Below are 14,787 nucleotides of genomic sequence, written 5' to 3'. Positions count from 1 at the left end.
CAATGAGGCATATATAAGAATACACAAGATATTCTTATATATCTTGTGTATAGGGTCCCCCACCCACATACAGGTAGATCAAAATTAAAGTATCTCTCTTTAAGGCCTTGTGGAGAACCAACCAATGATCCAAATGCTGTGAAACTTTGCAGGAATACATTGTGCCTCATGCTGAAGTGATATTTGAAAGAAGAGAAAAAGTAGTTCCAAAATCACTGTGAGGGGTGTTGTAAAGGGCAAATGCATGGAATCTGCATAATCATGCAACTTAGCAGGTGCTGCGGGAGTGGTTAAAAAGATGAACACAGGATTTTTCTCTTCATTCTGGTTGTTAACACATCAACAGTGATGGAACTAACCTTTCCTAAATGTGCTTTGCTCATGAAGCAGTACTACCTACATAACTGCAATGCTGTTGCTACACTCCATGAATTTTGTCACCTGAACAAGGTCCACTATCTCCATGTGCATGCTCTGCAATGAATGATTACTCATTTTGAAAAAAGATGACCATTTGGAGTTAGACTTAGCAAAAGTCACAAATCAATCAGTTCACAAGTGAATGAAGTTGCTACTGCTGTTATGGATCAGGCCATAAATAACAGCATTGGTTCCTGCAGAGTACGCACTGTATCAAGACACACATATGGAAAATTCTACAGAAGATTCTGTATTTCTACCCATTCAAGATAACTGACACAAAAGTTGCACTTGCAGGACTTTGAAAGTCGACTGACATTCACTTTAACATTTTTTGCTTGAGTGAAGTTGGATGCCATGGATGATTTTTTTTTGTGTGTATGTGTGTGTGGGGGGGGGGGGTAAGGCACTTTCACCTGAACAGAACTACGAAGACCACAACTGCTGCCAGGTATGAGCTACACAAAACCCAAATGCAATCCAACAAATTCCTTTGCAATCACCCAAAGTTACTGTTTGGTGTGGGTTTATAGCTTCGTCTGTCATTGGACCATTCTTCTTTGAAGATATTTACCAGTTAGGTCCTGTGTGACTACCAAGAGGTATCACAATATGACAAACAATTTTATTGCGCCACAGCTACAGCAGCAGCATCCGTGCATGGATTCAGTCATTTTCATGCAGGAGGTGGGGGGCGGGTGGGGGAGGGGGCTGCTCCACACATCAGTCAATTCATACAGGAGGTTCTTCAAGAACATTTCACGGAAGCCAGAGTGATTAGGTGTGCGTTTGTCACCACTGTATGATCGTGTCTTTCACCTGAGCTGACTCCCTGTAACTTCTAGTTCTGGGGATTTTTCAAAGACAGGGTTTATCAGGATCATCCTGATAATTTGCCAGCACTAAAAGACAGCATAATGCAGCATGTGCGCAACATCAGTCCCGAGGATAGCTTGTGGCATACTGGGAAGGGTAGTATATTGAACAAACAGCATGCGGATGCATAATGGAAGGGAATTAAAATCTGTTATTTATGCTTGTGTCACTTTTCTCCTTCTTATGTAAACACACAGAAAAATTACTACACCCATTAACCTCCTGGTGGTTAATTTAGGAATTTTTCTTTTCCTTCTCAGATATCGCTTCTTCATTATAAACAATGTATTCCTAAAGTTTCAGCATTTGGTTCACTGGGTAGCACTCCACAAGGCCTGAAACAGGGACATTTTAATTTTGTTCACACTGTATATAAATTATTATTATTATTATTACTATCCTAAGACCCCATGGAGTCAAAGACTCATCAAAGTAGGTCAAAGGAGGTCCCTTTGTCATACATATGGCTCATCATACCATGCCTTAACACATTCAAATTCTCAGACAAGGAATTCCAATCATTCACAACTCTGCATTAAAAAAATCTGCTTCTCACTCCCTTGCTAACATCCTTCTTATACAGCTTCCAGGGATCACCTCTTGTTCTCCACTGATTTCCCACCATTTTATGAAAAGCCTCTTCAACACTGATCCTATACCCACTCCTTATAGTACGTCCTTGTACGTCTCTATCATATCACCCCCCTCTTCCTCCTATCCACTAGACTCTGTAAATTACATCTTCTCAATCATTCCTCATATTCAACATTCCAGAGATCAGAAACTACCTCAGTCGCCTCTAATCCTTTCCAACATCTCATTGTCCTTTTGAAAACCAGGTGATCAAATTTGTGCACAGTAGTCCGTGTGTGGCCTAATCACAGCCTTATACAATGGAACAAGAATCTCCTTACTTCTATAGTCAGTGTCCTCTACATCATTCCCAGAATTCGTTGCATTGTCCTCATAATTCTGGCAAAATATCCTCTAAATTGTATATCCTTATCCACTATCACCCCAAGATCTCTTATTTCCTCCACCTCTAACAATATATCCCCACTAAGCATAAATTCTGCATCCCATCTTTGTTTCCCAAATTAAAAGAGAAGATTTGGAAGAGTAGAAGTTCAGCATAATGGTAGTTTGTGGGAAGCACTACATTTGAAGCTATCTAGTGTGAAATAAAAATTGAAAGGACAAAATAGTTATTTGGTTGCTGGTCAGGGAACATAAAAAATGCAGATGAAAGACATCAACAAATTAACTCAGTGAGCACAGGGCAAGTAATTGGGTGTGAGGAGATGGACTTCAACATTTCAACAGAGTGTTTAACTTACAGTAGGATTCGCCGAAACTTTTACAGTTTGCTATATATTCGGCATGAAACTCTTTGATTTCTATCTTTGAGTTTCTTATTCAGCTTTGAAATAATGTGGGGTTTAATATCCCCTTAATTTAAATAATTTTACATCGCTGAAGTGAAGCCTTTTGGCTCTTTATTTCAGTAACTTATTGGTGCACCTTTTTTGACAACTCGTATAGCAAAGTATATAAGTTCTACTCACTACAACCATAGTATTACTTCCGTGTGGTGGCTGGGATAAGAATAGCTCCAATGTAGCCCATGCATGTCGTACGAGGCGACTAAAATGGGTACCAAGGGAGGGTAATGGTTGGCAATGCCATAGCCATTGAAGTTCTAACTGAGGCTCGCTATTGCTGTTACCCTCTTGCAATGATCAGAGCTTTATAGCTCAATAACACCTTATCATTACACTGTCCTCTACAGACAACGGGGAATATGAAAAGCATTCTTGCTTCGCCCCTTTAAGCTAGTCCTTATAAGGACCATAGTATCATCTAGGTCTACCTACTCACTGATGAGACCTCAATAAAGGTTGAAACTGGTCTGGGTAGTGACCCCCCCCCATAATGTATAACATCATACATCTCCTAGGAGATTGTTTTTACATAATGGGAAATACTAAGGATAGTGATCAGAACTTTACCCACCTTTGCTACGAGTTGCCCTAGTATTGAACCGTGTGTTTAGCTTACGCTAGGATTCGCCAAAACTTTTATAGTTTGCTAGATATTTGGCATGAAACTCTTTGATTTCTATCTTTGAGTTTCTTATTTGGCTTTGAAATAATGTGGGATTTAATATCCCTTTAATTTAAATAATTTCACATTGCCCAAAGTGAAGCCTTTAGGCTCTTTATTTCAGTAGCTCAGTAGATTACTAAGACATTGAAGAACACACCAGCAAATAAAGATAGGGAGGTTATTATCCCTCTTTATAAGACCACATGTTAACTACTATGCAGATTTGGTCACCTGCGTTTCTTGGGGATCAGGAGGTGGTGGAGAGGATTCAGAGATGAGTGACCAAGATGGTGACAGGTCTCATGTTCCCTATGAGAACAGATTGAGGGTGTGTAGATTGCAGAGTTTGGCTAACAGGATGAGGAGAGGGGATATAATAGAAACTAATAAGTTACTAAAGGGATTCTATAACATTGACCAGAAGAACCTTTTCAATAGATGGTGAGTAGGGAGAAAACAAGGGATCATATTTGGAAGCTGTCTAAGAGTAAGCTGTGTAAATAAGGGTGTGTGGACTAGGTTCTTTTGAAAGTGGTGAATGAGTGGAATGGATTGCACAGGATTGCGTTAAGGAGATGTATGATAGGTATGATGTTAATGGATAGAGTAGGTCTCCCACAATGAGTCTTTTGACTCCATGGAGTACTCATATAAATAATAATAACTTTTCTTTGCAGAAGGTGTATGATCAGAAATGTATTAGAAGATTTGACAAAGTACAGGGCAAACAGCATGGTGAGCAAAGAAAAGCAAACTGGATTATGTGAGAAAATTAGCCAAGCAGGCCAAAGGAAATCCGAAATTGTTTTTACAACATAATGAGTAAAAAGGAAGAATGATTAAGAAATGTAGGATAACTCTAATGAGAGCTCATAGGTTAAAAAAAAAAAAAAAACACGAAAGCATTGCACAGATTTACTGAAATTAGAAACAGATATGTCATACTGAAAATAGGACATCATTAGTGTGAAACAAGGAAATTCAAATAAGGTAGAATACAAGATAATACAACAATCAGTTTACAGATATGGGAAAATGTCATGGGCTAAAAAGGTACTATCAAACAATTATAAACTTTTGATATTTGCAAAAGATAAGAATCTCAACTTTTGAGATCAAGAGACAATCCTTACAATTTAAGTTACAACATTAAAATAAAGCCCCTGAATTAGGTGAGAATTATTTCAAAGGATTCTGTGTTCATTATTATTATTATTCTTTAGGCCTCCAAGGAGCCAAAAGACTCATCACGGGAGGTCCATCCTAGGAATCACAAGTCTATCAAAACTCAACATGGGAGGTCCCTCCTAGGAAACACAAAGTCTATCATGCCACCCCTTAAACTCATTGACCGATCTCACCACTATCAGCCAATGCATTCCATGGTTCAACCACCCTCCATGCAAAGAAACCATGCCTCACAGTTTCCTTTCGTAACTTCCAGGGATGGCCCCTTGTCATCACCCCTTCCCGCTGTTCAACCAAGCAAAAGAACTCCCCAGTGTCAACCCTGTAACCACCTCTCAAAAGTTTAAAAGTCTCAATCATATCACCTGTCCTTCTTCTATTCACCAAACTCTGCAATCCACATTCACTCAGATGATCCTCATAACTAACATTGTACATTCCTGAAACTGTCTTTGTTATCTGCCTCTGTACCCTTTCCACAGTTAATTTATTCCCTTCAAATCCTGGGGACCAAATCTGAGAACAATAGTCTAAGTGTGGTCTCATCAGGGTCTTATACAAAGGAATGATAACTCTTTTATCTCTGCAGGTCAGCGTCCTTGTCATTATTGCAGCAATCCTTTGTGTTACCTGCACCACCTTCGCAATATGTCCCTTGAATTTCGGGTTTCTATCAATCATCAACCACAGATCTTGTCTTCCCTGCTTCCTCCCTAACCCCCATTCATTTGCCCATCTGTCTAGATTATTCAAATCCTCTTGCATGACTACCACATCTGCACTATTACTAATAACCCTTCCCAGTTTCACATCATCTGCAAACAACTAAACATCCCCCTGCACCACTGACAGTGTCACTGATATAAAGGTTAAACAATATAGGTCCCAATACTGAGCCCTGTGGGACCCCACTTGTAACCCTCTGCCTCCTTGAAACTGCCTCACCAACTCTCTGATACCTATCGGACAGCCAATCCTGAATCCAGTTGACCAACCTGACATCCAAACCCATGTGCTGCAACTTATATATCAGTTTAGCATGTGGCACCCTGTCAAATGCCTTCACTAAATCCAAGAAAATGGCAGTATATGCCTTTCCCTCATCTACTGCTCTTGTAACTTTATTATAAAAGGCTGGCATATTACTAAAACAAGAGCCCCCCCCCCCCCCCCCCCCCCACAAATCCATGTTGACTCTCACAGATAACGTTACTCTCATCTGCCCAATGTTGTATATGGTCCCTAACTAATTTATCCAAGATATTAACAACTACTGACGACACACAAACTGGCCTATAATTAGACACTTCCAGTCTGCTACTGCCCTTATGCAATGGCACTATCTTACCTTCCTTCCATTCCCTGGGCACCTTTCCTGTAGCCAGATGTTAATTTTTTATATTTGAATCCATAGTTCAACTTTTAAAGATGCTCGATTTTCATCCATTTCAAACATAAGTTCCCTGCATACTCTTGTATCGCCAACGAGATGTTCTGTCCGCTTTGTGAATATTATTTTCATTTTTAAATTGGAACATGGTGTCAGTGGTGACTAGTGTTCTGAAGAAAGATCCAATGGCACTTTTAAAAATAAACCTAGTTATAAAAAAAAAAAAAAATTAAAAAAAATCATCATCATCAAATTACATCATTACTAACTTCCTACCTACAATTTTCTGCCAAATCAATCTGTAACCTGTCAAAGCTACATTGTCAGATCTTATATTTATATATCTTTCTTCTAAGGCACTTTTTACCATATCAATCCACAAAGACCCAGAGGAAGACCAACACTATATCTTGATCTTCCTCTGAGTCTTTTTCCTGCCAACCTGGCAGAGAACACTTGCTTGGCTAATCTTTACTCGCCCATTCTGTTTAAGTGACCATACCACCTGAGATTAGCTCTGCTAATGCATTCCTGGATGCTGACAATGTCAAGTTCTTTCCTAATATCCTCAATTTTAATATGATATTGCCATTGATGCCATCTGTTCATGCCCCTAATCTTTCTCAGGACTCCCATATCTGTGGTCTCTAGTCTTTGGTCAAGTGTTTTACTTCTGACCCAGCTCTCAGATCCATAAGTTAAAATTGGTTTGAAACTGTCTTGTATACAGCTAATTTAGTGTTTTGACTAATTTCTCTCTTATTCCATATAAATTTATTCAGTTGACTTCCTACCATACCAGCTTTGTTGATTCTATTGCAGTGGCGGCCGGTGAAAATTTTAAGTGGGGGTACTGCATATACAAGAAAACTACTTTTTTTCTAATCAGTAACAAATTTATTAATAAATGCATATTAAAAATATTTCATCCTCACCACTGACAAACACCAATAATAAAAATCTCTTTCATCCTCACCACTAACAAACACCAATAATAAAAATCTCGTATCGATAGCAATGACGAGCGCCAATGAATATTGGCGTTAGATCGTAGTGCATTTGTTTCGTGTAATGATAATTGAAAAAATAATCTTTTCATATTTTCAACAGTGACACTCATCATAATTCAGCCTTGTATCTATAATAAATAAATAATTATATGTTATTTTAACAAAATAAAATAAGATTGACAAAAAATAGTTCACCACGCACACGCACCAAAAATAAACGTTTCATATCTCACAGAAATAACGTGTGTATGGATACTAAAAAATACACTGCTGCTGTTTGGGAAGTGTGGGAATGACGTAACATGCAATAACAACCGCAAACGAATATTGCCATTAGATCGCAGTGCATCTGTTTCGTAATCTAAAGCGTTAATCAAACAATTCCAATTATTAACTATTCAATCAATGTCAAAACATAAGCTGTAACCTTTAACATGTTGTATTGCATTTATATAATGTTGTAAGCATTGTTATTATTTATAAACACAAACAAAATTTAAATTTTGAAGTTTTTCCTTGGGGGGAGGGGGGTGCTGCAGTGTCGCAGTGCTTATGTATGGGCCACCACTGTTCTGTTGTCTATTTCCATATTTAATTTACCATCTTCACTAAAAATCGTGCCTAAGTAGCTGAAATGTTTTACTTGTTGTATAGGTTCTTGTTAAATTGCGAATGAAGAATTTTATGATTATTAATACTTCATTCATGATTTAACATGGATTGCAATTCCTGAGCTAAGTTTGCTCCTAAGTAAATTGTAATTTAACCACTTACTGTTATTTGTTCATTGAAATAATAATTGTAAATTTTTTTAGTTATTTATCTTATATAAATTCTTTATATTAACTTGTAAATGTATCCTAAGCGAATTGTAATATATGCATTTTATTTGTTGTTACTGAAAGTGAAAGTATTTCTAAGGGACTCTGCTAATGTGATCTGATTGGCTACTGTCAGAAAACTAAGTTATTTTGAGATAGCACGTGCCTTAGCGTTGGGAACTGTACAACGATCACGTGGGAATATCGTTGTAAATTGAAAGAGAGGAGAAAAATAAGTTTGGGCGGGGGAGAGAGAGAGAGGATTTATGAAATATACGAAGAAGGAACCAGAAGGAAATTGGAGAAAGTGTGGGAAGGTCGTGAGATGTGATCTAACCTGGGATCGTACGATGTAACAAAGATTTGGAAACTTGTTCCGATTTTAATGAATCTTACTTCAAACTCATATTTATTTATAGTTTCCTATCACCTTGTAAAGGAATTTACCCGAGTGAAAGGATAATAATATGATCAAGATTTATCATAAGATAAGTTCTTACGAGCAAGAAAATACATTTTCCAGTCTTAACAAATAAGTTATTGAATTCAGGGTGGAAGATTATCGAGTGCCTAGAAGTGTTGTAAGAGTTTTCCATAATGTGCAAGTTATGATGATCATACCGGTAAGAATATCTATTCTATAACTAACGTGTGATAGTGTTGCTTGTGTCTGGAGAACTTGGTCAAATTTTGTGTTGCTGGAGCCAGCTAGTCAAGCTTGAATGAGTGATATTATAAAACATTTTTCCTTGTGAAACTAATGTGAGAAACTTCATTGAAGAATTAGTTCGTGTTTGAATGTGTTATCTCACAATGTATATGTAAATGCAAGACGGAGCCTTTTAAGAACTATTTTAATCCTCTGATAGATATTGATGATGCCAGCTAAGTGTTTGATAAAATTGAAGTTTGTGATTATTCGATGATACTAAAAATAATTACTTTTTAAGTGTTTTGCTGAAAATTGTTGCTGTTAAGGTGAAGCTAAGTTGAAATCCTAACAGATGAGAATTGTGAAATCCTTATATATATATGTTCTAAGAGTAAATGATGCACTCAGCTGAGTAGAATCTAAATACTTTATAGAATGCATAAATTATTTTCTAATTGCATTGCCATTGATCTTAATAGAGTTCTTGTTTCTTATGTAAAAATAATTTTGTGAGAGAATTAATATCTTGTTTAACCAGATTCTTGTGCTTGCCTAATTTCAGTTTCATTGCAACGTTCATTAAAATACGAATCTTGCAGGAAACTCTAAGTGAGAAAATTTCGGCCTGTAGTAAGTTCACGTTGCTGTTGTGCTATTTGATGCTTGACTCCTTCACAATAATTGTGTGATTTCAAACATAGAGTGGCGCAGTATAATAAAAATTTTCTTTATGTTTGAATGTGGGGTCAACCAAACAACTAGCAAATATAAGGTTGGATGAATGGCTAAACCAACTTCTCCATTCACAATGCAGCTGATATTTTCAATGCTTCTGCCTATTTTCATTATCTTTGTCTTGTTATTGCTGACCTTCATACCATATCTATCACAACAGTTATTCAATTTAGTCATGGAATCTTGCAGACTTGTAGCAGATTTATTTAGAAGTATAACATCATCCGCATAAAGCAAGGAGCTGACATTAACATCTCCAATTTTGATATCAGGTTTAATACCACTTTCCTTCATAATGTAATCCATATAGATAATGAATAACAGAGGTGATAATGTACATCCTTGTCTGACACCAGATTTAACATTAAACCATCTCCCTGTACTTCCTTCAATTCTAACTGCTGACTTACAACTCAAATAAAGACTAAGTATTGCTTGATATAATGATCCACTGACACCATACAACCTTAGCGTTTTGAATAGCTTCTCTCTTGGCACCTTGTCATATGCCTTTTCCAGATCTTTGTTATATTCCCATGACTTTTCAACTATTTGTCGTAAAGTGACTATCTGATCCTGATAGCATCTATTTGGCCTGAATCCAGTTTGTTCCTCACCAAGTTTCTCTTCCACGATCCTTCTCAACCATTTCTCAAGTATACCGGCATAAATCTTATCAGGAACACTCAGTAGAGAAATACCTCTGTAATTCTCACAATCAGTTTTATTTCCCTTTTTATATATGGGTACTATGAGAGAGCTCTACTCCAATCATCTGGAATTCGTCATTCTGTCCAGGCCCTCTGAACTATGCAGTGTAGCCACTGTTAAACTTTTATACCTCCACACTTGAGCATTTATGGTCTAATATCATCTACTCCAGCTGCCTTTCCACATTTCAGGCTTTTGATGGCTTTTTCTACTTCAAGAATGGATATGTATTCCTGATTGCATGCCTGGTCAGTGTTTTTTTTTTTTATCACTGTGCTGTCATCACTGCTAGTCTCATTTAGCAATTTTTCGAAGTAATTACTCCATACTTCAAGGATATCTTTTTTCTCCAGTTTTCATATCACCTCTAATTCCTTTTACAGCACTCTTTCCTCCATTTCTGAGCTTCAACAACCTCCGGAATATCTTGCCACTTCTTGATATTTATTTTTTCTATGTTCTTACCAAAGTCTTCCCATGACTTTTGTTTAGCTAGTTTAACACAGTGTTTAGCTTTCTTACATTTGCCTCTGTATTCTCTAAGAGCACAAGCTGACTTATTTGCCAGGAACTTTTGATACACTTTCTTCTTTTCCTTCACTGCCTCTTTAACTTCCTGTGTCCACCAGGGAGTTCTGATTTTTCTACCCTTGCAGACAACCTCACCACACGCCTCTCTGGCAGAATAAATCAATTTTTTCTTCAGAGCTTGCCACTGAATCTCCAAGGTTTGATTCCTGTTCTCAAACTCTTTCATTTTTTCTTGAATTGTTTGTATATTTTAGTCTACAGTTCACATCTGAGAGCTGCTTAACTTTTATTCATTTTAAAACTTTCTTACATGTTCTTCTTTTCAATATAAAATTCAATTTTATCCTGCCTAAAACTAAATGGCGATCACTTCCAATTTCAAATCCTCTGTACACTTTAGTGTCCTGCACATAGAGAGAAAACATCACTATCAACAATAATATAATCAATGAGACTTTTCTTATTCCTTGCCTCTTCTCTCCATGTGAATTTGTGCACATTTTTATGTTGGAACATGGTGTTAGTAATAACCAGTCCATGTCCTGAGCAGAAATCCAACAAGTATTTGCCATTATTATTAGCTTTGCTCTTTTCTCCAAATTTTCCGAAAATATTTTTGTACGTCTGACAATCATTTCCTACTCTGCTATTTAGATCCCCAACAAGGACCAATTTTTCATTGTGTTAGTTGCTTCTTCTAAAGACTCAAAAAATTCCTCCACTTCTACCTTAGGAGAACCTTCTGGGAGACCACAGGCACAAATAAGTTTATCCAGTTCCCCATTCTGATATTTGCCCAGATCACTCTAATTGAAATTGCCTGCCATTCAAGAAGATTAGCCTCGTATTTAGTGTCGAATACTATGGCTACTCCTTCTTTTCCTTGATTGTCATTGCCTGAATATAACATTTTGTATTTATTGCTCAGAAAGATCTCACCAGTTTTTGTCTATTTGTTTTAGTCACCCCTATTATGTCGATCTGGTACTTATCTAATTCCTCAGCTAGCTCCATTTCTTTGGCATTCAAGCTTCTCATGTTGATAGTACCGATCTTCAATTCTGGTGATATTGAGTTGGTGTGTGTTTTAGGATTTGTTCCAGTAGCTGACTTCTCGCTGTTCGCCCTGGCGAAAACAATGGGGGGCCTTGTTTAACCGGGCAACGCCCCAGCCGGCATGAAATTCTATCATGTTGTACCATCATTTAATATTGTGGTTTAAGCCAATAAGAATACAATTTGGTCAGCTAAATCCCAAATTGCAACCCATCCTCATTTGTTCAGTATCCAGGTAGATACCTAACAGGGTGCACCACGAGAAGGTGAGGATTGGACATTAGGTTAGAAGTCCTAAAAAAAAATATCAGTATAAATAACTCAGAATTTCTGTGAGTTTCCTTATAAACAGTTCTATCTGTATCACTTACTTACTCCAAGCAAATATATTTGAGCAACAGCCATGATTTAACTTGCAAAAAAACTTTTCCTGTTTCTCTTACAACATAATTAATACAGATATTAATGCCAACACTTAAAGCAGAATGTGTGTGTGTGTGTAACACAGTCATGCAAGCTATCCTTATGTGGACAAATTCAATGACTTCATAAAATTCATCCACCTCAAAAATAGTAATTTTCACGAAAATTATGACCAGATCTTTGCTTCCTCCTGATTTGTTGCTTTCAATCCAGAACACTTCTCCTCTATATGCAATTATTTTCTAATGACTATCAACTCAGCCAAAATTAGTCCTGATAATTTTTTCAGTTAAATGATTTCCCCATTTATTTAATCTGCCATCAAGTAATCCAGTACTTGAATAATATTCAGTGATACTCCACCGAAAATGTAAACTTGCTACACAGAATAATTCAAATTTCTTGGTTACTCTCTGCAGTATTTGCATTAATTTAGCTAATTCTAAGCAGTATTTAACAAAACATATCTGGTATTACCTTCATCACTCTCTGCAATTTATATGTTAGACATAATCCTGCATGTGTAATTGATACATGAAGTCGAAATTCTGAAAGTTTGATTCTATAGAATTAACTGCCTCTGTGCCAAGATAAGCAAAAGGATATACAGTAATCTAGCATTTATTTGGCTACAGTGGAACAACAATTTGCAGTTCTGATAATTGATGAATCAGATAGAGTGAAGGTACAATTACACGGTGTAGTACAAGAAGTCAGCTGACATACAAGGGTCAGTTAATTGAAAGATCACTGTTTTGAAGATTGGATAAATGGTAGATTATTGTACATGCTAACTCAAATAAATACAATACTCTAATGAATTACTCGTGAACTTAATCTAAATTAAATCTTATTTATATGTAATATAGCTGAGTTGAACCTATTTTGTAATCCAAGTCAAAACAATCAAAAATTATAGAGCTCAGAATTGCAATCTCTTTTAAATATCAGATTATTAAAACTATTATACCTCATTAAATAGATGCTTCAGATCAGGCTTTGGATTTACCCAGGAAGCAACAGCATCACAAAAGAATATGAAATCTTGTACAACACCACCAGGATTTACACGGATCATACTGCAAATACCTCTGAAGGCAGAGTCTTTTTCTTCATTATCCCGAATATTCCGCAACGAAGTACACCTTTTGTAACATTCAGTAAATATCACTGACAAACATAATTATCACAACTTAAACAGCAGTTTTGGATCAATGTTAAGATTGTAAAATATTAAAAATAATAATGCATTTTTTGCTTGTCAGTAACTTTTATATCAATATAATTTCATACCCCATAGCAAATATAAATAAAAGTGATGATTCATCTCTAAATAATAAAACTTCTTTGTGTGTGTGTGTGTGTGTGTGTGTGTGTGTGTGTGTATATATATATATATATATATATATATATATATCACTTATGAATTGTAATCACAGATGCTTAGTTATCTCTGGATGATGTGACACTGAAGTAAGTTAAGAGCAACAGAAACTTTCATTAAACCATTTTCTTATGTTTTACTGTTACTACAAAAAGCATCATCAGACCGCAAAGCATTTACTGCAATAACAGTGATCATGTTAATAAGTGATGCTTAAATAAATATGAATACAAATTACAGTTTATATGTGTAATCGTTTGCCATTTTAAATAAAATATTTATAGACAGGTGATGAAAGTAGTTGGAGGATTAAGTAGGGAAGATGGCGAGTTGTGTAGAGTGCTCTCCCACAATGACTCCTTGGAAGAGTTGCATAATAATAATATTCAACTGAGGTTTAATTTTTAATTGATGAAATTACAAGAAATTAAATTTAAAATCTTCATGAAACTGAAATTAAATGTCACAGAATTAATCTGATCATTAGAAAACCAAAAGACAATCCATGAAAGATGCCTAATTACATTTTGTTATAAATAGCAAATTACACTACATGGAAAGAAGTCAACAGACACCCCCACGAGCAAGGTGCATCATGCCATGTAATGAGTCACGTGTTTTTAGATGGTATAAACTGAAAGAATATGATGCTCTCAAGTCAGTGCAGCTGTGTCCGGGTGAAATGGCTGTAAGAAGGAAACCAATGGAGCTTGAAAGAGGAATTGTGATAGGATACATGGCAAATTGTTGACAAACTAGGCCATCCCATGTCAATAATCAGTGATACCATACTGAGATGGAAGCACAAGGAGTTAACTGTAAGTGACACTCACCGCACATGACAAAAAGGATAATATGTAAAAACTGCCATTTATCAGACGAAAGTTTGAACGCCAAATTCTGGGCATCGACTGAAACATTAATCTGTGCAAAAACATTCAGAACCGAAGCTCATGAGATGGGTTTCCATGGTAGGACCACAATATGTGAGCCCCTAACAACCATGCACTGTCGTCTTCGGTGGTTCAAAGAACATGTAGAGTGAGACATGGAACTTTGTGGAGCAACGAATCACACTACACTCTCTACCAAGTAGATGGACAGGTGTGGCTGTGGCAAATGCCCATGAATGTTTCTTACCAGAGTGTGTAGCCCCCAACTATGAAATTCGGAGGTGGCAGTGTGATGGTATGGTCCATTTTTCCTGGTTTAGCTAAGACCTCAGTTTGTGGTGCCACGAACATTGAACTCCAAGAGGTATCTGAACTTTCTGGACAACACAATGCATCCTACTTTGTGGTGTTTCTATGGAAATGACCACCATGTCTTTCAACAATGCATCATGTTATAAGGCTGCTGCTGCTGTAACTGTGTGGTTTGTGGACAGAAATGTCACCAAACTTGACTGGCCTCCACAGAGCCCTGATCTCAACCCTATTGAATATCTGTAGAATAAGTTGGAGCATCGCATTTGGTAAAAAGAC

The 14,787-nt window shown here is 36.7% G+C and overlaps 1 protein-coding gene across 3 annotated transcripts in view; it reads right to left on the bottom strand.

Moving 5' to 3' along the window:
* Tnpo (transportin 1) overlaps positions 1–14,787 on the bottom strand; it is a 491,580-nt gene that overhangs the window by 41,510 nt on the left and 435,283 nt on the right. For all 3 annotated transcript variants that reach the window (XM_090390863.1, XM_090390862.1, XM_090390864.1), the window contains one exon: positions 12,890–13,064. In XM_090390863.1, the coding sequence (XP_090246989.1) occupies positions 12,890–13,064 (175 nt within the window). The remainder of the gene's footprint in view (positions 1–12,889; positions 13,065–14,787) is intronic.

Source organism: Typopeltis vanoorti, chromosome 3 (assembly GCF_054136105.1).
Source record: "Typopeltis vanoorti isolate ZY-2024b chromosome 3, IOZ_Tvanoo_1.0, whole genome shotgun sequence".
NCBI classification, from domain to species: domain Eukaryota; kingdom Metazoa; phylum Arthropoda; class Arachnida; order Uropygi; family Thelyphonidae; genus Typopeltis; species Typopeltis vanoorti.
The sequence above is the reverse complement of the archived record's forward strand: the minus strand, read 5'-3'. Positions and strand labels throughout refer to the sequence as shown.